This window comes from Mesitornis unicolor, unplaced genomic scaffold (genome assembly GCF_000695765.1).
Source record: "Mesitornis unicolor isolate BGI_N332 unplaced genomic scaffold, ASM69576v1 scaffold16749, whole genome shotgun sequence".
NCBI classification, from domain to species: Eukaryota; Metazoa; Chordata; class Aves; order Mesitornithiformes; family Mesitornithidae; genus Mesitornis; species Mesitornis unicolor.
This window is the reverse complement of record NW_010208135.1, coordinates 28935-54942: the sequence shown is the minus strand read 5'-3', so window position 1 is coordinate 54942 and position 26008 is coordinate 28935. Positions and strand designations below refer to the sequence as shown.

Genomic DNA, 26008 nt, shown 5'->3' with positions numbered 1-26008 from the left:
GACAGGTGGAAGAGGTGACATCCATGTGGAGAGGGAACAAAGCACTCAGGACTGATGAGGGAGTTTGAATGCAGGTGAAGCTGGAAAAGACACTTTCCCTTTTGATGACAAATCCAGCTACTCCTATCTGTAGTTCTTCACTCCTATTTAACCATCAAAAGTTTCTTCTTTCTCAGCTGACTTTGATTTTTTTTAATGCACTTTAGGATTGTGGAAACTTTGGTAGGCAGCAAGGGAAGCAGAAATAGTAAATGACTATTTACTGTGGTTTTGCTCCAATTCCAGCATCAGATAAGATCAAGATCCAAACTTCACAGTGCTAAGTTGTTACTTTACATTGATATTAATTATATAAACTACATATTACAATTTCAACATTGAAATATGTAATTATGCAACTAAAATAATTAAACATATTACACATACACATACACGCTTCTATGAAATTTAACAGTCTTCATTTACTAGAATTTGTTTTGTTGATGCAAGAGTGCTCAAAGTGCTTTAATTAGGAAAGTGCCTTCTAACTAAATTTTAAAGAATAGTTATCAGTACCTGCATCAAAAACAGAGCAGCCCCTTAATTTTTCTTTTGCCAGCTGGGCTTCTTCACTGTCAGACTGCACAAGTGTCAGAGCATAAGCAGTGATGGTTGTAGCATAGCAGTTAGTATTTATTGAAAGTTGATTTTTCATGTAGGTCACTGCTCCTCTAATCACTTGTACCTGTATAAACAGAATGGATCCATTTGAAAAGGTCATTCAGAGCTACTAACTGTTACTACTGGGGAGAGTACTAGGAAATTAGAATACTTCACTGTAGTAATTTTTGAAACAATTTTAATAATTTTTGCTTGGTGATTAAAGGCATTGATGACGGAGTGCATAGCTCAAACCCCCTTGTTCTACATTAGGCTACAGCATCTTTTTCTATACACCACAAATGTAAATAAATATTTACCTCCTCATTTGCTGTACTTTAAGATAGTAAGGTGAACATGACATTGAGTACTAGCCTTTAAACTTAAAGATAAACAGTCAGGCTTCCTACCACTTCAGGTGACTGGTAGACCTGTAGAGCATGTTGCAACGCTATAGTTACGAAGGCTGTCAAAGCCAAATCCTCTTTTGCTGTGCCAATGCCACCCTGAAAGATGAGACATGAAAAGGAAAAGTTAAAGTTAAATATATATGTATATGCTTATGATTAAATTTAGAAAATCACTTTTCATGAAATCAAGCACCTTCTTGTCAAAACATCTAACCACAGATGACATAGTTTTACCCTTTAATTTTACTCAATAACCTGTGTCCACCTGAAGTATATCTTCTACAATGGCAGCCAGTTTGCATTAAACTATATTAAGAAATGAGCAATCCACTACGTCCTTCAGCTGGTAATCACATATTTAATTATTTAACTTATAATTAAAAATCTAAACTTTCTCATTGGAATATTCATGGCTTCAACTTCCAAGCATTCCCTATAGACTAAAGAGCCCTCTAATGCCTAGAACTTTTCTCCTGTAAAAGTATTTATACACCATTAATAGGTAATTTCTTATTCCTCTTCTTGATAAACTAAACCTCATTAGCTTTTTTCCCTGAAGATTACCCAAATAAATACCGAAACAGGTTACCTAAAGAGACTGTGGGATCCCAATCCTCAGAGGTACTAAAGACTCAGCTGGACATGGACTTGTGCAATCTGATCTACCTAAACCTGTTCTTAGCAGGGGTTGGACTGGATGACTTTTAGAGGTTCCTTCAAAACTCAATTGCAATTCTATGTCTTTTTTGCCTTTGGCAATAAAAGGCATACATTTTTACCAAGGACAAAGATATCAGAATTAATTTTCAAATTTCTCTAGAGGCATAGGTCATCTGCAAAATTATCTAAGACTAGATCAAAAGGTAAAGATGGTGAAGTGTGTCCATGTGTCTCTGACATAACAGACCTTTTAACAAATTTGTTTTATATTACACATTTTGTACTTAATACATTACAGATTTCTTTTCTTTAGATACATTTCTTGTTAGTCAAAAACTCACAATATTATTTTCAATCCCTAACAGCCCAAAATGTGCAACAGATTCTTCTAAATACAGATGACCTACCTGCATAGTCCTGTCCCATACTGGGTGATGGTCATGGAATGAATTATCTGGCTGCTGTTGATTAACCAAGTAGGAAATCGAGGTGTGTATGTGACTGTCTTGTAAACTAATGTATTCTCTGGACCTTGTGAGTACTTTAACAATGAATGCAGTTAACCTGCACAAAAGATAATATTTCAAACTTGTGCTGACATATATTTATAGAAGAGTATATTGACAGGAAAAGAAACATGCTAGTTTTGTACATAGACTCATATTCAAAACAGTGCACTCAATGGAACGAAGTGAGTTATCATTTGACATCAGCGTGAACATTTCTACTCTGTGGCAAATGCAAAATAATCAGTGGCTTGGTATAAATCTCCTTCATCAAGGACTAAATGTGCACAGAGACTTACATGGCTGATTATCCATTACAAAAGTATATAGGCAACATCATTCCCACCAGATTTTGAAATCCATCCTCCCCCAGATGAGCTTCTGATACATCAAATGATAATAGAAGTATTTTGGGAAAAAAAAAACAACAAAAACAAAACCTAACCAAAAATACACTTACCATACACTACTGGGGACTGATTTAAATGCTCCATAGGAGCCATCATCCTTCTGAAACTCAATCAGTCTAGTATAACCTGCATGAATAGAACAGCACATAACCATTCAGAGAATACATGTATTTCTTGGGCATTTTCATACATCACTTGTATTAACATGGACATGTTCAGTAATGACTGGTGGAAGAGTACATGGAGGTGTTCACTAGTACATTAAGGAGGAAATGTCTGAGTCAGCAGCCTTTGACAGAGAAAATGCACTAGGCATAGAAGGTGTTCTGTCTTGTTTGACTTAATTGAGCTATGAGAATAACCTGAAAACTGCAGGTATCCATAATTACAAAGCATCTTCTGTGTAGTCAGTCTTGGTCAATCTTATTTCCTGTTACTGACAACTATTCAAGCTGTTGACTTTATGGTGCATGGAATTAAAAAATATACAAAATACCATCTCTTGTGTAGGACATAGGCTTAGAAATGAGTTGTGGCCTCTGATCTTGACGAATTCTATATCATAGCCACACAACTCATTTTCTACCCTGGTGAACTTCGATAGAATAAATAAAAGTATAATATAGGAACTAAATGCTGCTGATGTACCAAGTACTCATCAGCAGGATCTCATGTCACTTCAGGCAATCTTTGATGTATAGACAAAGACCTCCATTCAGCAACTCTTTTTTAAATCTCTATTTATGCCCTTATTTTTCACTGGTGAACTGTGCATCACATGTTGTCTGAAGATCATGAAGATGGGTGCATTATATTGCTTTGTGTCATGTGCACACCACTACAGTTAGAAAGAATAGCCGTATCTGCTACACTACTGACAACTCTTGGGCTCTGTGTTAGTGCTTGTGAGCTGGAACACCTCCACTTCCACATGATGTGGTCCTGGCATTGTTGTGCATTTAACACCAGCTTTGCATCACCTCTCGGAGTGGGCTCTTCAAAAAACAATCTTGCAGCTGTCATCTCTCTAAGAAAACTCCCTCCCTGGGCTGGTCCAAGGCTATTGGATTCATTCTAGCTCATGTAAGAAGCGTGGAAGAGATACTCCTATTGCCAAGTACAGTCATCATAGAATTGTAGAATGGTTTGGGCTGGAAGGGAACTTAAAGATCATGTAGTCCAAGCCCCCTGCTGTGGCCAGGAACACATTCAACCTGGCTTTGAACACTTTCAGAGAGGGGACACCCTCAACTCCTCTCAGCAACCTGGGCCAGTGCCTCACTACTCTCAGAGTAAATAATTGCTTCCTAATATCTAGTCTAAAATTACCCTCTTTCACTTTGAAACCATTACTCCTTGTCCTATCACTACAGTCCCTTGTAAAAGGTTCCTCTCCAGCTTTCTTGTAGGCCCTTTTCAGGTACTGGAAGGCCCCAATAAGGTCTCCCCGGAGCCTTCTCTTCTCCAGGCTGAACAACCCCAACTCTCAGCCTGTCTTCATTGAAGAGGTGCTCCACCCCCTGATCATCAATCATCTGATCCAGCAGAGATGCCTGCATAGCAGCTGGCCATCCTAAGCACTGTCCATGACCCATGGGGAGAAATAAACTTTTTTAGGACATGATTAATCTTGATCTGTTTTGCACATTTACTTAAGGAGGACATGATCAACTGGTTTTGCTGTCCATTTACTCTGAAAAGAACTGACATTGATCAGCTCAGATTTTACTTTCTGCTTCTAACTTAGCCAAGAGAGAGGGTGGACTGTGAACGTCAATACTGTAAAATACCAGATGGAGGCAATTAGTCACCTAAATCCTCCTCACCCGTTCTGTTTCTCATGTCTGTCTGCAGATTGTCAGAGGCGTGGCTGTGTTAAGACCACGTTCACTCCTCTGGCAAGTAGCAATGGTCAGTGTGCAATGCAAAGTGATAGCAAAGACAGTGCCAGTCGGTGGCTGAGGCTTTTTCTGCGTACCTTTTTCAATCATCCTAGTGGCTTCCTCCTTCTTTTCAGGATTAAAGTTTTGCCACTGCTCACTGGCATCCAAGTACTCAATAGCGTAGACTGCAGGGGCCATTTTCACCATTGTTTGCTCTGCACAGCCTGTGGGCACTCGAATAAGCTTCTCAACTCCAGTGAGACTAAGACAGTTTTCAACAGACTCGTCCATAATATTCCCTGTTGTAAAAAAAGACAAGCCATTATACATATTGTATTTAAAGCTGGCTGATGTAATGTGAAGAAAGGTGATAGTAGCTATAGGTAGACACTCCAGCATGGTCTGATACTTCTCATTATTAAACACTGTTTTCAGCCTCTTAGGAAAGAAACAAGGCTGGAGAAGGACCAGGATGAGGTGCCAGGCCCTGAGAATGCTGGAGAAAAAGAGGCTGAGGCAGAGAAGCAGCATGGAGGAGACAGAGTCCTGAGGCTACTGGAGCCAGAGAAGCAAGGAGATGGGGAAAGGCTGGTGCTTCAAGTTTGGGCTAAAAAAGTCTTGTCAAACCAGACTTGATCCTCGCACAGAGGGCAAAAAGATCTTGCCTTAATCATGCTCAACTTTTTTTTCCTGCTCCTCTCTGCAGTTTCCTTATTTGATGAATTCAAGCATTCCCATACTTTAGAACAGGGATGAGAAATGGAAGCCAATAGCCTTTGTGTCAAGAATGCATTATTTTACATTTACCATTAATAAGAGTACTTGCTAGTAGGTGCTTTTAAAATACATATGCATGAGTTTATATATATATATACATATACATACACACAATTATTTGATGTAATGAACATATGATTGTACATATCTTCTCTTTAGAAAAACAGAACTTTCCAGAACTTATACATCAGAGACCAGCATCCATATTTCTGAAGAATAAAGCAGGTTTCTACCAAACCACATGCATTGTGGTGTTACTAGAGAAAGTGAACTCTTCCGTTCTCCTGTGGCCTTCACATAAAGGCAGCCTGGGCACAGTGAGGCAGGATGGACTGCACAGAGATATTGTATCCAATGTAAGTGAGGAGGAGTAACTAGAAAGAGGAAAGGTATTGGATCAGCCTTGGGGCTGTTTTGTTTTATGACCTGGATCCACAGGTCAGACCATTTGAGTCACAACAGAAAAACTAGGAGGGAATGGAGACTCTGTTCAGGAATCAGTGGCACAAGCGGGCATGCCTCTTGTCAACTATGCAAAGATTATTGACAAAAAAATACGTTTACCTTTCAGGCTAACAAACACATGACTATCAGAACCTGGTATCATATCAGCTGGTCTGTTCAGGTCCAGTGTATGGGACTTCACTGTAAATGAATAATAAACAGACATCCACATCCAAACTCTTTAAAAATAAGAACACACAGTCTAATGTTAGAGTATGCTTTTTTATTAAATATCTCACAGTTGATAGCAATTATGACAGAAATGTTATCAGAAACATTGAATGGAAATTTATGAAAATAAATATATTTATCTGTCTTAAACTGATTCAATTTTTAATAGCAATTGTTTTGCTTGAAATGAGGCTTGTTTTTAATACCTTTTAAAATCCATTAGCAAATGAAATAGATGTCTACTTAATATTTAAAGAATACTACCTTGAAGCAGAGACATAATACAAATAAATTCTAAACATTTAGATTTAAATGATTTTTCTTTCCTGAGTCTTTTGCTATGTATTGGATAAAGAGATTTGTGCCAAGTTTTGGTCGATTCAAGCAACATTTGTATGTTAAGAATGACATCACTGCACCCATAATATTCACACCAGACTTTACCACCCCTGTCCTTACCCCAAACCTCATCTCTATCTAACTCCTTTGTGTAACTTACAGTCACTATTAATGCAAATGGTCTTTTCTTCTCTTTGTAAAACGCCTTCAGCCTGTACAATTGAGGAAAGAAATGTCAAAACTTTTGCAAGCACTCACACCTTTAATTAAAGTGTCTGAAAGCCATGATCTCCATCCTTACACTAGACCAGCAGATGGCAGAAATAGGTTATTCTAGAGTGAGATTTGTCTCCGGGTAAATATGCAGCTTGAAATCACAATTTCAGCCTCCCAATCGAAATGCTAGTAAACTCTAAGGATTTTTTAGTCATTATTGATATATTTCCAGATTGAAATTACTCTAACCAAAAATAACACAGAAAAATTAAACTTCAAAGTTTATTCTCTGCCATGCAAGTCAGGTTCACATGTGGACTCACTTTTATAAATCTCTCATCTATGAAATTCACCAAGCTCTAAGTTAATCTTGTTCGTAAAACTTAAACTATTTTTTTCCTTCTGATTTCCACTCATTCATCTTCCAACAGTGTGTATTTTAATAAAGTTATTTTTACAGACACTTTCAGTGTTTTAGTGAACTCTGAGACTGTCTATTTCTAGAAAAGTTATGGCCTGTGACAACAGCAGGTGTGACAACAGCAGGTTCCTGGCATCCCATGCCTTATTCTTACCTATATGGCTACATTCATGATGTAAGATTTCTTATTTTGCACTTTTTGTGTGGGTTGAAAATCACCCTCAGCAGGGTACTTGGGTACTGTAATGAGTCTGCGCTGGTCAGTGTCGCCTCTCGAAAAGTCAACTTTATTAAAAGACTCTTCCTTTTCATCATTTTGAAAGAGAACCAACGTATTAAAGAATCAATACAACATCTTTGTTTGCCTGTATGTATTTTACCTATGCTATTGTTAAGTTTGAAGATCCATTAACTAGAAGGAATGATATAGGGTTAAACTTCATGTCTATTAGAGGTCATTTCCTTCTCAAAATATTGCTAGAAGAACATCAATCTTGGCTTCATAAGGGAAAAAGATTTTTTATAAATACTGATGAAGCAGGTGGAAATTAAAGATTAAGAGATGAGCACTGACTGTATGAAGTTGTCACTATGTCATGGGTGGAAGGATGCCTTTTGCCTTATAGAACAATTCTTTCCATATACACAACTCTTAAGCTCATCACAGGTTTCCTGAAATTTCTTCCAGCCTTATGTTTTCAAGATTTTACTCCCTCCATGAAAGCTTCATACATAGTGAATATTATATTTGAGGAGAAACACATATTCATGAAGTACCTCAACTAGTTATACCTACCACAACATTGAGGTTTCTCCTAATGCCATCACTGTACCCAGAACCCTTGTCAAAAGCAGTAATAGTAATTGGAATTTCTCCCACATTCAGAGGGACAACAGAGAAGTAGGCTGGTGTTGCAGAGTTCCCCTTAGCCACCAGTGCCAACTGCACAGCCTTCCCCGCTGCCTCTGCGGTGCACAGCCCATTCGGTGTATCCATTCTCACTGTAACCTGCGGGGACAAGGCAATACCTGTGATCAGGCTTAGTGCATCACCACATAGGAAAAACACTCCAGCTCCATCATGTCTAGATAAGGATGGGAAATGAGAAACAAGTATTACAGGAAACTTCATGTTTGCTTAAAAAAGAAAAAGCAATGTGGACATTTTGCAAGATAGAAAATGTTTTCCACTTAGCCTCCCTGAACTTCCTGTTCTCCATCTATAAAATGGGAACATTTTTTCACCAAGAAATGATCAAATGCTGGCACAGATTGTCCAAAGAGGTGGCTGAGTCTTCCTCCTTGGAGATATTCAGTATTTGGCTGTACAAGGCCCTGAGCAACTTGTTCCAACTGGATGTGCCCTGAGGAACAGGTTGGACTAGAGAGCTCTGAAGGTCCCTTCCAACCTAAATTATTCCATGACCCCATGGTCTGTTAATATTCATCTACACTGACTAGGGCTGTGAAGGTAAATTAGCTAGTATTTCTTCATTACACTGAATTAACAATATAGATTTGGCCTATCCCTGAAGCACAAGAAAGTAAGAAGCATAGTACATTTTTATACATCCCAGCTCTACATCATTCAACACAGTTCAGAAGATGCTGGTCAAGCAGAGCTGGCTGAGAGATGGGAAGAGATAAAAAGAAGAGTATAAGCCTGAGAATCCTGGAGGCCTTAAGCCCGGTGACAACTGTGGCCTTATGCAGACCTGGACATGTGTTGCATGCAGACAAAAAGTGGCTTTGCATTATACGCACAATGAATTTACATATCAGATTGTGTGGTCGTAATTTAGCTCTGTATCTTGTGTACTTGCATTATCAGCAGCTGGGTGATGCCCAGATTCGCAGGCAGCAAAAAAGTAGTTGGTTGCATCAATGAAGGGGGAGAAGACGTATCCAAAGAAAAGGAATTTGACTGTGTAATATACTAAATGAAATCTGATTTATGTGGTAAGTTTGACTAGCCAGCAGAGCTGGATCCTGTCCTTGGGTAAGCTTTCAAGATGAGACTGTGGTGTCTAGGCTGTAGGAGGGCACTTAAAGGTGGCTGCATCATTTACATTAAATTATTACATTACTATATATCTATATGGATAGATATGTACAACACAGCAGTTGGTGGTAATACTACCTGGAGATCGTTGGGCAGATAGTTGTAGACCACTGCTTTTATTTCTAGTTGTTCATGTCGTTTGACTGAGTATGGTAATCTCAGGGATATAAAAAAGTCTCTGAAAACCTCAAAAGTGTAGGGGTCAGCTATGCAAAATCCTGGGATGAGAAGAAAAACAGAGTTGAGAATTACACAATTTAACACCAGATGACAAAATGTTAGATGTCTAATCAAAACTCATTGCCTGGGCTCCCACAGGGTCAAGAGCAGGAGACAGAGACAGGCATCTCCAGAGAGCATTTCAATGTGCTTGCATCAACAAACTAAGTGGTGAACGATTTGCCCTCTGGAGTCACTGCCATGGTTTTTGATAGCTAAAATTTGGAAGAAGCATCTGCAGCTTTTGTGAGTGAAATGTAGCCCAGCTTTCCTGCAAAGGCCATGTTTAAAACAGAATGACCTTTCCGTGCTTTCTGTAAATAAACTCCATGTCCATTACTGCACCCCTGGATGAGCCTTCTTTTCCAAAGGGGAGTGGGCAGTACCAGGTGGACCCTTTGTCCCTCCTGCATGGTCCTGGTTAACCCCCAGGAGCTCCCAGAGAGGAGCATCTGGGAACCTGGTCTCTCTGGTGTCCAGCCCTTGCTGATCCTCTGCTGGTCCCCTGGTGCTCTTCTCTTCTCTGGCTTTCCAGAGACCAAAGACTTTCATGCTTCTCTGAGATGGCCAGAACTTGCTCCCAGGAATATTCAAATAAAAGCAGTGTTATTACTGCTAGCTTTCTTGTGGCTTTCTGGCCATGTGGAAGCTAAAATGAGATGGTTTATCGATTTGAGAGAATAGGAGACAATTTTGATTGTATAATCCATCCTCTTTCAGAGTCCACTTCATGTTGTTTTTATAAATATATATATCTACCCCTTAAATTCTAGGGAGGCTTTAATATGACATAAACAAAAGGAGTAAATGTCATGAACAGAACAGTTTCTGTTGTTCAGTACAGACTGTTTCAGTCAACATAACATTGTGTCTCTGTTTAAAATATATATATGTTCTCTACTAATCTATACCAAGTAACCCAATAAAATACTCAGTACTTATACCTTTTTGGGGAGATATGCTTATTGCCTGAACTTCCCATGTAGTTATAGAGTCAGGAGCAAAGTTTTCTACACTGTGAAACACAAAATAAAATGTATTAGGAAGGATGCATAAAATGTAAACATCATCATTTGCTGAACTTTCAGTATTTAAATGGAAAAAAAAATACTGTCTCAGTTATGGGGACAAAGTGCTTGCAAATATTCTGAAGTGCTTTGCATCAGATAACATAGAAAGCTGAAATGTATACACATTTTACTATACAAATTTAGGCAGTAATAGGTAAAACAGTACCTATGGTTTCCAGGGTTTTTCACTTCTTCAAAATTCCACCACCAGCTCTCAGGAAAATAACTGCGCAAGTTGACAGAGCTTTCATCAAACACTTCTTCATGGTCGTCATAGTCTGTAAAACAAGAGTGGGGTTTCTATTCTGAAGTCTTTGGCTGCTGACCTTACACTGTCTTGCAGGGAGTCAGTTTGTCAGAGAGAAAGCAGCATGAAAAATGCACTGAATGAAATGTTTCATCTGGATTTTATCTTGTGCCTTAAAAAAAAATGCTGAAAAAAGAGAAGCTATGACCAATGATTACAACGGAACAAAAGGATAATTATTTTTCCAAGTTCAATAACTATAGGCTGCCAAGCAAGAAAATATTCCCTTTTAATATATGCAGCAAAAATGCTCCCACCATCCCATTTTTGTGACAGAGCATAGGAGTGGAGCTCCGAGAAAAATGGTAACCAAAATTGCACCTCGAATATGGTAATTTTCAACACAAAATACTTTTCTGTGTGTGACATGAGCTCCTGTGTCACCAGAGATAGACTTAGGGGAGAAGAAATGAAGACAGAGACAAAATCCCCTCTGGCTGAAGTGGCCTTTTCTCAAGTAGTATCTTGGAGATACTTGGGTGTTATAACAGTAGCACCACTAATAAAGTAGTAATGAATCCAAGATCACTGGGAGTCCTGAATAGAGACAATCACCCCATTCTCTGCTCTGCTGTTTGGAGCTTCCCAGGGTACAGTTAGGGGCCAGCAGCTCCTTCATTAGGCTGTGCTGGCTTCAAAGATGGCTAAAGCAATTCCCTTTCTCACCCCAAAAAGTTATCCCATCCCACACAACTGTGTGTGGGTGCTGCACAGGGCTCACTGAAATGGTGATGTGAAAACTTCTCCCCTGGCCCCCCAGCATTAAATGCCCATTAACCCTCCCATGCCACCATATGAAGGGTATTTTTCTTTAGACAGTCTTATGCCATTGTTCTTTACGTCGTGCCAAGCCCACTCTGATCCTCTTCTTCATCTCCTTCCTGAGTTCTGTGGCTTTCTCACAGCAGTCCTGGAAGGCTTTTCTGCATTCGGGGGAGTGAGTCACTTTTGTTGCCCTTTTTTCACAAGAATACCTCATGGGAATTAACTTCATGCCATCTTCACAGCATTTTTGTAGGTCAGTGTTTTGATATTTGCTCGCTGCAATATAATTAAAGCCCAGAATTAGTGCTGTGGAAGTAGCAATAAGCTTAAAGTTGTTCATCATGCTCATTCTTGTCATTTGCAGTAAATGTTGTTGTTGCAACAGTCAACCTTCAGCCAGGGACCTGCTCTCCATCCTAAAAACAGTCCACAACACAGGAGGAAAGCATGGGCCTTATGACATTCTAGGCATCTTATTCTAAACTTTCTTTTCTAATTCAGACTGTGAATTAAAAACACCTCCTTGGCAGACTAGAAGTAGATAACTTGATAGAAATACCCATGGTACTATTCTCATACTTGAGCAGAGAGACTGATTTCAAAAGTAAGGAAAATCCCAGCTTCAAGTCCTCATGTCTCCTGGCAAGGAAATACAAATTTCTGTAATTATTTATATATCTATATATATATATTTAGATTTAGATCAAATATTATACTATCTCTTCTCTTAATCGCAGCACAAAATACCAAAGCTGGCACAACTTCAAAGTAGAAAGTCAAGGAAAAAAAAAAGAGGATTTATAAAACATTTGCTGGCCTTACAAATAATTTTGAAAAACTTTTAAGCCAGGACTGTTTCTATGACAGGTTATCTAGTAGAAATACTTGGAATTATTTGGGATTATAAAATGGTGAATTAGTTTCCATTTGCAGATGGGCCACTCTGATTTTTTTTTGTTTGGGTTGTTTTGACAGATGATGCATCAGGTCACAGCATAGCGTACACACTTGTGTTAGGTCATGGCACTTAACGCAAGAACTGGGACTATGAATATATTGGTATCCTTTACTACCCTATCGCTTCTTGCCTCCTAGATCCAAGCCAGTTCCCTTTGCCTCCCCCTGCCAAGCCTTTCAGGCCACCCAGATGAGCAGACGTACCAATTCCTGACATTTTCTTGTGAAAATCCAAAGATCTCTTCTGCCTACTGGTAACCTGGTGGCATTTATAGTCTGGGAAAGCAGAACAGAAGAGCTTGGTCATGATACTATGACAGTAACAGCCTGGTATTTCAGGTCATTCATGGAAGACCCATCTTGGGACCCGTGTTGTTCACAGAAGATCCACAGTTTACCGAGTGACCTTACAGCCCCCCCCAGTTCACCGCTACCTGCCCCAGCTGAGCTGGTCACCAAAGGACCAGCAGTCACCTTCTGGGCTATCTAAGCCACCAGCACTCAGGAGAAGAACAGAAGAAAAATCAACAGGCAAGGGAAATCTTACAACATCACAATAAAATGTTTCTGATTTCTGAGTAATCAGACTCCCTAGATATACAGTGGTCTTGTACAAACATCTGAAGTAAAGGGCAGATTGCACTCACCTTCCCGAACATTTGATTTAATTGTATCTGATAAAAAGGCCAAACCAACATCAGTGAAAACTTGAACGCTATCTGCACCACCACCTGCAGAACATCCAAGATCATACGAATTCATAGCACTAAATACCTGCCAAACAAAATAGCATAAAGGACTGTACACACTTGCAAAATATTTTTTTAATATATGTTAAAAAAACATTGAAGCCTTTGACTTGCAGAAGCAAGACAAACTGGTGGTATGAGCTGCATTTGGAAACTGAGATTAAAGCTGAGCAATGCTTTAGTTGGGGAATGCTTTCAAGTAATTTTTTAATTTACAAATTTGTCTGCTGTAGCATAGAAAATAAATCTAAATATCTTAAATATATCATTAATCTTAAATAGATTTTAAATTGCAAAAGCAAAAACATTTTCAAGTTGAGCAAAGCTGTGATTAAGCAATTAATAGCCATTAATTACATTTTGATCCTCTAATTAGTCATAGAAAATTTTGCTTGACTAATAGATTTAACATTTCTTTCTTACAGATATCTTACTTTTTTGGCTGTGAGCTTATTTTTCTTGTTCAGAATAAAAACTGCTTTGTCAACCACAGCTAAGGCAACTGTTCCTGCGTGGTCCGTTTCAATCTGTAAATTGATGTTGTCTGATGGTTCATATCTCTCTTGTTCTGTTCTCACTTTAATCTAAACAGAAAAGATTGAAACAAAAATGTCACAGTTAATAGAAAAGCAAAGACATTTTGGGCAGGACTACTGTCAGCTCTGACTATCAGCATTTAGACAGTGGGGGACATTCTTGATTTGCAGTGTTTCTGCCTGGTATCCTGCCTTTTGGAAGATACAGATGCAGATATCTCCCACTGGAGGACAACGTGGGTGATTAAAAGATGTTCCTGTGCAGGATATTGGACACTGCCTTTCAATGAGACTTAATGGGAATCAAAAGTGTGTGTAAGGGTTTTGCTGAACTAGGGCCTTCAGAATAATTTTCTTATTTTCCAGTGGAAACAAAATCACCATGAAATATAGCAAAAGACTAATTAACATACAAAATTAACCTACTTAAAACAGTCCGTAGTAGTACTACCTCCTTTCAATCTCACACTTTAATTTTTCAACATGACTGGGTCCAGCTATGGTGCATAAACGATGCAGACACTTCTGTGGTTTAGGAAGGAGTAGCTATGGTGATTATGAGATTAATAGGAAGTTATTAATAGAAACGCTAACTTGAATGTTCCTGGGTTTTGTCATCTTATGAAGGAAGAATTGGCTCATGTGTTAGAGATGGATAATTTCTCTTGCAAACTTTTTTCCCAATGGACTATCAACTTCTTTTTCCAAAACAAACATTTTTCAGGGGTGAAAAACTCATTCTGGATACCTGACACTTTTCAGCAGTTGTGTTTCATATTATTGGGAACAATTTTGTCTTATTTTTTTCCTTTTTTATTTTATGGTACCAAAAAGCAGGAAGAGGAAGGTGAAATAAAGACTTAGAGGAACTCTTAGTTTTGTCACATTTAATTTTCTAATGTAAGCAATTTTTTTTAAAGTGCTTTTGAAGTGCTTAGAAAATCACTTTTAACAGTAATGAAAACCTTGAAAAATTACGCCAAATTATTTTTTTTTCCAATAAATTGCTTAACTTACTTTCATTTGACAAACTTCACTACAAAACCACGAAGTTATAAAGAGATTCTGTCCCTTAACAATTCTCTTGGTGTTTCCCTGTGGTTTTCTAGCATAGACACTTGCAGAGGGAGATTTATCTGTATGAAACTATATTTTTCATCTCTTTGAGGCACAACCTGTCCTATGGAAGAAGGCTATCTCTGCCATCACTCCTGGGAGCCTCTCCCAGCTATATCCTTTAGCAAGAATCTGGATTACTTGCTTTTTTTAAAAAAAAAAATAAAATTTCCATCACATGTCTCACTTTTTAACCCCAGGCCTCCACTCACTCTGTTGATACTCCATGTGTGGTTTTTTTTCCTTATTTTGGAATAAAGTCACAGATGTTACTTGCTTTAAAAGTACCTTTCCTTCACAGACATCCATAACATCCACCCACACAGAATCAGCAACAATCTCTTGACGGCCTGCATTTGTGATGAAGTAGTAAGCTAAAAAGCGAAAGGCAGGCACCATCTTCTCGGTGATTTTAAGGTTTATTACTTTGTTTGAGGAGGGCACCCTTCCCAAAAGCTCAGTTTGTCCCTTTGCCACAACCTGCAAGGCAGAAACAAACAGAAATTTAGTATTTTGAATACACACTATTCTTCATGTTGCATAATTTTATATACATATTTAGAATTGTCTGAGGCTACTTCTATTGAAAATTAATTTTCTTCTAACAGCACCTAATAGTTTTAATTCCCAACCTGCATACCAGTAGCGTGGAGAATATCAGCACATGGTGCCTCTAGCACAGGAGCATGATGGTTGTAAGCCTCTGCTGAACTGGTCCTGTGTCCTGGATTTGAACACAAATCTACCTCTCTTCACCCAGTATTACAGCTTGAAAAAGGGATCCCAGAGAACAGACTTATTTTTGTCTTCTACAACAACAGGTCATCACCCCCAGGGTATGACAGGGTATCATCGGCTTTGTTTCATCTGTCACCAGCATTGAATCTTTCAGATGGTGTGGAGGGGCTGGAGCAGGTGGTTTCACCCAAGAAGTAATATTCAGCATAAAGAATCACAGAGTGGCCCTTAATTGATTTCAGCTTGTCTTGCAGTATTTAATTCCTTTCTTCCCATGTTATACAAATGATATTCATGGGTTGTTAGAGGCGTGGAAGACAGACACAGGGCCAGGACTAATAGTGTTGAACAAAATACATGCAGCTTTCCTAAACACACATTAAATGGGCTTCAGGAAGAAACAGAGACATGCTGCAGCCTGGTCTGAAATCCTCGCTGCCTTCATTTAGGTGAATAAAGTTTGGAAAGTGTCTCACTGCTGAGCTCCAGCACTGTATCCTACCACCCCTCCCACCCAACTTGCCTGCCCACCACTGCACCTTCCCAGAGCCTGGCAGCAGCAATTCCAACCCTATGCTAAGTCATCCAATTAAAATAAAACCCAAACCCCAAATTTAGCTTCTAGGAATACAATTATTCAAATATATCAGAGCCCTGTTAAAAATAAATGGAAATTTGTGCCCATGGTGCTTATCATTCTGGGAAATTTAAGCTACCAAGGGAAATTATAACAAAGAAAGGGAAAACTGGTTTTGAACACATCTGACATTCAACAAATTCACTCCGAGAATATATCCCTTAACACATTTGTCTCCTTCAGCAAAATAAATATTCTGTATTCCTGGTCTTGTTCCTGATTGTTTTCTTGCTTTTCCACCTATAAAACTGCTTTTCAGGCCAAATTTCAGGATGCTAGATAGGGCTGTAACAGCCAGTGCCTTCAGTGATTCTTGATGACAGTGTTGCAAATAACAGTGACCTCCCTGTTTGCTAACATCAGGTGCAGGTAATACAGAGCCATGGTAATATAAAAATCATGTGTTATTCATGAAATAAGCAATAGCTAACTACGAAAAGAATTTTCTGAGATATTCAAGGTACCCTAGAATACAACTAAGTTTTCCCATTTGCAAGGACAAAATCTTATATATGTGTATGATCTGCCCACAAAAAAGGTGGACAGTTCGGTAATAGCTGAAAAAAGAATTTATAGGAATCAGACTAATAAAAATAGTATTTAATATTGGCTAATTACTAGGAAAGAATACAGATTGGAAGGAATGGGAAGCATGAGATCTGGATTAAGAGAATTGTCATAATATCATAGAAGTTACCTGCCTAGGATTTTAGCTTTCAAGGCTGTTGGTCTGGTATTTTTCAAAAATATCTACATAATAATGCAGACAAACATTAACTCATACGGACCTATTTCTCTAGACTGTATTAGAAACTACAGACTAAAATCTGTACTTAAGTCCCCTTCTTCAAAATAAAGGTTTGCAAAAATTTAGAATGTCTCAAAGAATACAATACACAGTAAAAATATATAAAAATGAGGGAATCATAGAATTAGTTTCTGGAAGGGACCTATGGAGATTTCTAGTCCGTCTGCTCAAAGATCAGCCATCACTAGTGTAAGATTAGGTCAGATGTGGTTTTCTCTGGTTGTGTGTTGAGTACTTCTGAGAATGGCAATTCCCTGAACTCTCTGGGGAATGTCTTCCAGTGTTGCATTCATCACCAGTGAAAAGATTTTTACAAAAAATGAACCTTCCAGACCATAATTTGTAGCCTTTGTGCCTTGTTATATTGCATGGCACCTCCTAGAATAGTTCCATTCTGTCCAGAATTCCTCTTCAAGTAATTTTAGGTTGCTATTAACTCACTCTTAGGCTCTCACCAAACTGAAGAAACCCAATTCCCTCAGCCTCTCTCGGTAGGTCAGGTGTGCTAGGACACTGATCATCGTGGTTGCCCTTTGTAGGACCCTCTCCAGTTTCCCATGTATTCGTAACTAGGTAGATGTATTATTTCTAAAAGACATTACTGATACACAGCTCTTCTGTTTACCATATAATAGAAATAGTCAGTCTTCCCACTGCCAGACAGATGAACATCATTCAAGGTGATGTGTAAAGTATCTCCCGGTGCCACGACAGTATGTGGGACACTGATGCTGAGGTAGTTCGAGGAAGCAGACTTGTACCTTTCTGCTCTGATACTGCTTTCAGGTGATTCTAATCTTTCTTTCCCCACTTCAGCCTTTACCTGTCAGGATAGAAAAGGACAGAGTGAGCAAAGTGCCCTTCAGGAGACAATATAGAGTGTCACCCTTAATTCATTCCCTGCCAGATTATATGGAAAGCGCTGGGAACCTGGCATCAAAAAATAGGAATTTAATTACTTTATTCTCTCACATTCTTTTGTTCTCTTGCTGTATTTGCATTTGATATTTTTCAGGCTTGGCCCTTTCTGAATCAGTGGCTCAAAATCACAAAATCATGGTGATTTTGTACTTTGACAGCTTTTTTCCTCCTTTCTTACATAGTGCACATAACAGAACCCTCCGAGTGTCAAGACGTAACCTACTGTCTGTATTGTTTGAGAACTTTTCCTTCACCATCTTCTCATCATTTTCGGTCACTTCTCATGGTGATATTCCTTACAGTCCCATTCCCATTCTTCATGCCAGTAAAATGCATATTTGGATCACAAAAAAAGCAGCACTACAACTGATATATGTACTCCCAAAGCTCCAATGTACAAGAGTGTCCTTCACTTCAGTGAGACAACCTTCAGGTCTCTGCTCCTTCTAAAATATATTACACAATTTGGAGAAAGCTGTGTATATGGCGTGAGAAATCACATTCTACCCTCTGTGCTAATTTAATGAAAACTGATCATCTTCACAGTCATTTGCAATTGTCTTATTAGCTGTTCTCACAGGTATATTTTTAAATATGGATGTTTGGGTTTTCTTTACCGTTATTTGAAGTGTTTGAGCATCTGCAGGGATGTCAAATGTAAGGGAGCTTAGACCCTTTTTATTAGAAAGTGCAGTCTTCTTCATTGGGGTTTTTCCAGGCAAGGTAACTATAGCAGTGACTGGTAGAGAGGCAGCAGGGGAGCCATCAGTCAAAGTGACAGATGCCTATTGGAAAAAAAAGTTATTCTGTTACTTCAAGGAAATGCTTGGGTTTAAAAAATGCCAATAATAAACAATTATTTTTATAACCCGAGAAGAAATACAAAACAGTATACATTAGTGTTTGAAAATTTGAACTTTGAGAGAAAGGTACAGCCATTGACTCAGTCTGGACTCCAGCTACAGTAAAAATCTGTGAACACAGATTAATACCTGCCCCAGATTTTTACTCAGCATACATTAGACCTTAGCTGATCCCAAAGATATGTCATTAACTATTATAAGAAAAATTTCTAACTTTAATCTTTGTAGAAAACTTCGTAGAAACACTTGAATATGTGAAATTTAAAAAATCAAAACCTTAAAAGCATATTTTTAAAAAGACAATACTCTGTTTTAGTTTTCAGAAGTTTAATTTGATATGGGATTAATTTGATACAAGATTATTATTTTAATCTTTTGATATGGAAGTGAAGAAGAGACTGCTACATCTTTCATAAAACCTTGTAGTGCAACAGTGCACGGATGACTTCCAGAGCAGAAACACAGCTTTTTCTGACTTCAGTTTCCCTGCTCAGGCTCTGTATGTACAGAAATGAGACAAACTAGAAACATAAACAGTAGCTCCATATTGGATCTGTTCCTCAAGGTCTCTGTCCTACAAAGCTCCCACTGGATCAGATACAACAGGGCAGATATAAATCCCTTCCTATGGAAGCAAATCGACACAGTTGGCTGAATACTACATACCACAACAGAGAAGGGGGCTCCAGGCACAAAATACTTTTTGGTGTTAGACAGATCAACAACATAAGGAGATTTCACAAACTTCACATTGCTGAGTTCCTCTTCCCTCATCTCACCACCTGTTAAGATCAAACATTTGTGTAGCTATGGGAGCAATAACTATGTACTTGCATATTACCATGGCATCCATAATTTCTGTTTTCAAGACTAATTGCATTTTTAGCGGTGTATATAAAGGAAACTGAAAATATGATCCCTCCCCAAAAAGCTTCAGCCCTGAGAAGGGGAAGAGATGGGTATGGGCAAATGGGGAACACAACCAGAGACAGACCAGTGCAAGGGCAATGCTACATGCACAGTGCTCCAGCAAGCAGGCAATGGCAGGTGTGTGCTCTCCACAGCTCACAGAGACCTGAAGAGTGGTTTGTTACTCACAACATAAAAAATTCCCCTCTAAGACATCAATTGGAACAAGGTGCCTGCAAACACAGAGCACACTGGTGCCACAGGAGCCACTGACACTGTGCACCTCCCTTTCCGAGCTGTCAGGGCTTTGCTCCTAGTGAAAGGCTGCATCAAAGTCCATCACAAAAGTCACTCAGAATCAGTAAGTGTGTTTGGACCTTAGATCTTTAGTTTTCTGAAAGAGGTTTTTCTTTTCATTTTTTACTACTGGTGAGAGTTCATATTACCTGAATACCATTTTCTGCAACTTTGAATCTTTGAGACAGCTTGAGCATTTGCTTCCCATCTAAGATTTTTCTCATTAAACCACTAATTCTTCTAATTAACTTCTAGTTAAACCACTACTCATAACTACTTCTAAAAAAAGTAAAAGTGGCTTGCTTTAAATTATGTGTATGTAGAGACATGCTTTCAATGCTCTTATTTTCCACTTTAACACACCAAGGTGTCAATAAAGGCCACCAACCTTGCCCTGTCACGCATATAAATTAATTCAAAATAAAAATAAAATATTATTAATATAATTAATACCAAACCCAGCAAGTACACAGATGTGGAGACAGCCAGCCTGTGGGGGAAAGAGGAAGCATGCACATTGTGGTAGAGACCATGCTACACCATGAGATCTTACGTCCGTCATGCTGGTGTGGTAGCAGGAAGTCTTTCATGCCCTTTTGCTCTTGCAATAAATGTTGCAGAAATAGCACTTGTAAGTACTTACAGTAGATTATACTATAGAACTGCACAGCTGCAATGCATTGAACTTAATTTTAGGATTCTAAGGAATCCTAATTAATATTTAGGATTTTTAGGAAGTTTTAGGATTCTAGTAATTACGAACTAAGTAACTAGGCTCCTTCTATAGCCAATGGGAACAGACAACTCTAGAGTGCCGTTTGTCCCATACATTCTCTGTACTGACTATACAAAGTGCCTGAATATTGGGCTCTGACTAGATACTTCCAGGTATCTAAAATAAAAGGGACCAATCTCCCCATAAACAGCAAGAAAAATCTTGCCTATGTTGGAAAGCTCAGCTTTGTTGCAGATTCAACTTCAGAGGTCATCACTGAAGTTGCATCTCTCACCTTAGTCTTGTCTGACTAACAATAACATTTACTACAACCCAAATAAACCATCTACCTTTGCATCCAATTCAACACAGTGCTCCCTTGTGCATAGCTCTAAGATATGTGGAGGCCTACTCAATGTGCTTAACATTGCTGTCAACAAATATCTACTCAAATCCCTTGTAGTTGTCTGTGGAAATATTTATCTGTTCTCTAGGAAAACAAAGGCAAAGAGCCACTGAAAAGCTTCTAGATAGGCTCACTCCAGGCTCATGTCCCAGAGAAACAGCAAGACTAAGCTGTTTGGAGTACATTGAACTCGTGCATATCCCAAATACCAGAGTCTGATAAAACTATGGAGAGGCATAAAAGGACAAGCAGGACTTACAAGTCTAGATGTTTCTCTGTATTTCACTATGGCTGTAGTACGTGTGCCTCTCCTTTAGACTGACAGCTTAGCCAGCTGAGGTACAAAGCAAATAATAACTTTGATGTATAGCAGAGAGTAGAGATGGAGTAGAGATAGCTGAAGCAAGTGCTCAAAAAAGATCTCAAGGGTAGCAATTTATTTGCATTCATACAGGTGTCACTTCAGATGGACTAGGTTATCTCAGATATTCTCAAAGGACTGTTTAATATGGGACAGACCTTATAGGATAGTACTTACAGGAGACTTGAGCACTGCTGGAGCAGCAGTGGAAGACCAAACAGGGCATTTAAGGTGGTGCTGGATGTTGGTTCAGATGAGTTAATCCTATCTGAGGTAATTTTGTGCACAGAAGGGGGTCAGATGAAATTGCTATGCACTGTAGTACGAGCAAGCTTTGCAGTGAAGATTGGCCCAGTGGGACAAGGTTTCCCACATAAAGGACCTCATTAAAGAAAGATCAGTGTAAATATTACAGACTGTATCAGCCAAGGAATAGTGTACTCACTTGCAGTTTCTACAGTGGTAACAGCAACATATAAATGAAACCCTTCCAGAGTGGAAATACTCTTTTTTAATTTCTCTTCCAGATCTGTTGTATTTAAAGTAACTCTTCCTTTTCCATTTTGAATCTAAAACAAAAATAGAAAAAAAAAGTGACAGCTCTTGCTTGTTGTTATTAAAATTATAGTATGACTAAGTTATTACAGGGGTCCATATTTGAACGATTTCTTACAATATTCAGGTCACCTGGGATAAATGGGAATAGTTCCACTGAACTCCAGTACTTACTGATAGCTGTTGTTCCAGGCCTGGAAGGAAGACTTTTTTCTCATTTTCATCAATTATGCCAAATCGCACGTATGCAATACCTTGTATCCCTTTCCCATAAGAGTGTCTTTGGAGTGAAGAAAAATGGAGAGGTAAATAATTATATTAATAAAAAGCAAGTATAAATCAAACTAATAATTTTATGCTAAAATAAAATAAGGATATGTATAGGCATCCCATTTGTAACTAATAGCTTGAAACCAGAAAAATAGCCGCACTTCCTGATAACACAAACATGAAGACTTTTACTGGTCTGTGTATAAAGTGGTGACTTCAAGTGCAGACAAATACGTGGAGTAAATCACATTGACAGAATCACATGTGGAGACATCATGCCCTTCAAAGGGAGCACACATCCAGTCTGTTTAGCTTGGATGAACAACTAATTCCTTTGTATGGGACACCCCATGAGCAGAGCATTTAAAGTAGGGGGACAGAGAATTGTCTTAGGGATTGATATAAAGTATTTGGTGCCTCTGAAGACCTCCAGAGACAGCTGAAATTTTAATAGCTGCATTAGGCAGAGTAGACATCCTCCGCCCCATGTCTTTTCTGAGGATTTAGGCAGTGTAGCACAAGCACCTCTTGTAAGTGAAATATTTACCAGATAGGTATCTGGCCAGAACACCCCTGAAGGTGTCCTGAGGTCATGGAGAGAGAGGATAGGACATGTTGTTGCACCTGGCACGCTCCTTACTCAAGAGAACCCTGGCAGATGGCATCCTCCTGCATCACAGCACGCAACGTGCTACAGGAGACCTGCCATGGCCATGGTGGTGTCTTCTGTTTGTAGAAATTCTGCTTCATCTCAGTTCTCTAACGGATTATTTTCACTTAAACAAAAACTCTTTCATATTGATTTGGTCAGCAGCACTGATCTATACCAGCTCAACTAACCGAGACATAGTACTTATGAAAATTGCTTAAAATGCCAGAACTAATAACTGCAGGAAACAACAGTCAATATACCAACTAACTGCTCATTACATGAATGGCCAGTTCAGAGAAATAAGTTCATTTACCAGGAATTCTATATCTTGGTTTGGATGAAAGTCAGACAGGCCTGTGTAGCACCACTAGGATCTTTTCCAGTAGGCAGAAGAAGAATATCCAACCATTCACCCCCATTTTTCCTCTTAAATAGTTATGACGTTAAAGAGTACAGAAGTATACATGAAGGAGTTACACAGTCTGTCAACTCAAAATTGAGTGCTCCAATAACAGAGAGAAAATTTTAGAAAGCATTAAAATATCAAAGTCAGTTATCTGATATCACTTATTATCACAATATCAAGTAATCATTATTAAAGCTAATAACTGTTCACTAGAACCAAATAAAGAAGTGAAGGCGAGCAAGATGAGATTAGAAGAGTTGAGTTCAGCCAAGCAGAAGGAGGCGGATACAGGTTTCTGTTTGCTCTCCCAAGATGCACTGGAGAAAGGAAGCATCACGGTCAAGGTGAAGAGCTCAAGGACTGTGGGTGAAAGATCAACAGGGTATAACCTCGCCAGGGATGAATTTGACCATAAATAAAATCCATTAGAACTTGGAGCGAGGGGTGAAGAGCAGTCTACAACTTAGATACAGTGCCAGGGTCCAGGCAGCAGCAAATCTGCATGCTGTTTGGACCAGGTTAATTAAATTACATTAAACTAAAGGAGTGCAGTGTTGTCTCTGAGGCTGCGGTCAGCTGGCACAGCACAGCTCATGCCTGCTCTACTAAACCCCATGTCTTCCACTGCAGGGTGGTCACATGCAGGCCTGGGATGGACCTTGGTCCATGCTTCCTCCCAGAGAGTTTCCAGGAATTTATTGAGGAGCGCCCCGTGGCTGAGGCCAAACCTGGGCCGTGCACCAGCCAAGCTGCTGTCAACCAAGCTCCGTGGTTCAGGAACATTTCCTGGAACTGTTTAATTTACTACCCGGGTGGGTCAAATATCTTTTCTGGTACCACATTCAACTGCAGGCCAAGCTCCTGCTGTATGAGAATAATTCCTCATGTAAGGAAAGCATTTAACAAATAATATCTCAAAAGATATTAAATACAATTTGAGTATAATAATAACTTTTTTGCTGCTCTCAGTTTGGATGGCTTTCCAGAATCAAACAGAAGATGAAACACAAATGGCTGCAGTAGTGGTGGTACTTTGATCACATGCACTCACACAGTTCAACACTAATATTTAATTCCTGTTTAACTAAAGGCTACTGTAAGCCAAATTACTTACAAGGTTAGGTATTGTCAGTGCTTAACAAAGTCACAAAGTTTGGCTGTATAGATCAGGCTTTTTAAAATTCTTATCTGAATATTTTTTTAGAAATTTCTATACCTACTTCCTCCCTTCTGTATTGGCTGTCTCCTCTCTACCATCACCATCAGCTACTGAGACAGACACAAATGGTGTCTCTTAGATAGACATCCAACAATGACTTATCAATAAGATATTCTTATACTATTCAAATATGTGTATGTCTGTGAAAAGCAACACTCGAAGAGGTTTTGCCTAGAAAACTTAATTAAACACCTTGATAAAATTATACAAGTTATTTTGTAGAATTAGTAAGTTATTAGAATCTAACTTCACTGTTAAAACATCTCCCAACAATGTCATAATTTTTATATTATTCAAAAATAATTGCAAACCATTAATAGCCAATATACTAAAAGTGAATGGATATAATAAGCTTTTCAGGCTTCAAAAATAAATATCGATTATTTAATGAAATATACACTCTTCACTTTCCATTACTTGGGTATCTGTGCAGAAAATTTACCCACTGTTTAACACTAAATACATTTAACAATACTAGCTACAATAACTGTGTGATTCTATTTGTAGTTTTGTGTTAAAGAATCTTAAGGAACATAGTGAATCAACCTCAAAAAGCCATGAGGTGCTGAATCATTTTTTAAGAAGCTATTGTTAGTGAAAGTCTGACAATACTTGCTGATGTGGTGTGTTCAGGTCTCTGCTGATGCATCAAAATTACCCTGAAATAAATCTGAGCTTTTGTCTAGATAGAGAGAAATAAACAGAATAACTGTTTCAGTGTTATTTAGATAATGCAGAGTGTCTTATTTCAGGGCATATATTTCTTCCATATCAACCATCCAGTATGTTTGGCAATATCCTAAAAACCTACTAAATTTGATAGTATTTGCTAATATTATTTTCTGATCTTTAAAGATACGAAAGATTAGGAAGCCACAGAAACAAATAAAACATGAGAAAAAGGTGGTCAGTCTCCTCATTCCTTTGAAACTTAAAATATTTCTCCTAGCTATGAGAGAAAGCCAGTTGCCTCCAGCTGCTTGTTCTCATTTAATAAAATTTATTCACCTTCAGAGAAAGAAAAAATAAAGGGGTATCAATTTCTAATATAGTCACCATAGGGACACTAATTCCAATGTCTAACTTGTCTCTCAGAGGTTCTTTGAATTCAGAAAACATAAACTTCTGTTCAAGTGCAGTATTAAGGGTATTTTTTACCAATTTCTAGTATATTTTTTTCTTGAATAAATTTCACATATTCTTTCATCAATATGATACCATTTTCATACCATGATTATTTGTTTTTTTGAACTGAGTCAAAGCAGACTTAAAATCTAACTGTAAATTAAATTTGTAACGTCTGAATTAATGCCACACTGAACTACTTCACTTAAATGACTGGCATGGGTTAAATTTTCATTGCCTGACTTTCTAAGTTACTCTGTGCTTGATGCGATTCTAATTTGGCATGGGATTGGGTGTATTTTACTCTCCATTGAGCCCAGCCTCATGGTCTGGGCAGTCTGAGAGCTTGGTAGCTACTTCAGTCAGTGTCGCACTGCAGTGTCTTTACTGATGGTCATGGAAACTCCTC

The 26008-nt window shown here is 38.5% G+C and overlaps 1 protein-coding gene across 1 annotated transcript in view; it reads right to left on the bottom strand.

The window, feature by feature from the left end:
• LOC104546883 (complement C4-like) overlaps window positions 1-26008 on the bottom strand; it is a 46419-nt gene that overhangs the window by 13374 nt on the left and 7037 nt on the right. The window contains exons 8-28 of the mRNA XM_010192388.1: window positions 22102-22207; window positions 21818-21941; window positions 19351-19466; window positions 18439-18606; window positions 17526-17723; window positions 15006-15197; window positions 13500-13649; window positions 12964-13090; window positions 12521-12592; window positions 11435-11635; window positions 10454-10565; window positions 10162-10232; window positions 9077-9216; window positions 7733-7945; window positions 6460-6511; window positions 5850-5930; window positions 4604-4807; window positions 2676-2751; window positions 2117-2273; window positions 1050-1145; window positions 556-724 (exon numbers count right to left, since the gene is read on the bottom strand). Coding sequence (XP_010190690.1) covers window positions 556-724; window positions 1050-1145; window positions 2117-2273; window positions 2676-2751; window positions 4604-4807; window positions 5850-5930; window positions 6460-6511; window positions 7733-7945; window positions 9077-9216; window positions 10162-10232; window positions 10454-10565; window positions 11435-11635; window positions 12521-12592; window positions 12964-13090; window positions 13500-13649; window positions 15006-15197; window positions 17526-17723; window positions 18439-18606; window positions 19351-19466; window positions 21818-21941; window positions 22102-22207 — 2825 coding nt within the window. The remainder of the gene's footprint in view (window positions 1-555; window positions 725-1049; window positions 1146-2116; window positions 2274-2675; window positions 2752-4603; window positions 4808-5849; window positions 5931-6459; window positions 6512-7732; window positions 7946-9076; window positions 9217-10161; window positions 10233-10453; window positions 10566-11434; window positions 11636-12520; window positions 12593-12963; window positions 13091-13499; window positions 13650-15005; window positions 15198-17525; window positions 17724-18438; window positions 18607-19350; window positions 19467-21817; window positions 21942-22101; window positions 22208-26008) is intronic.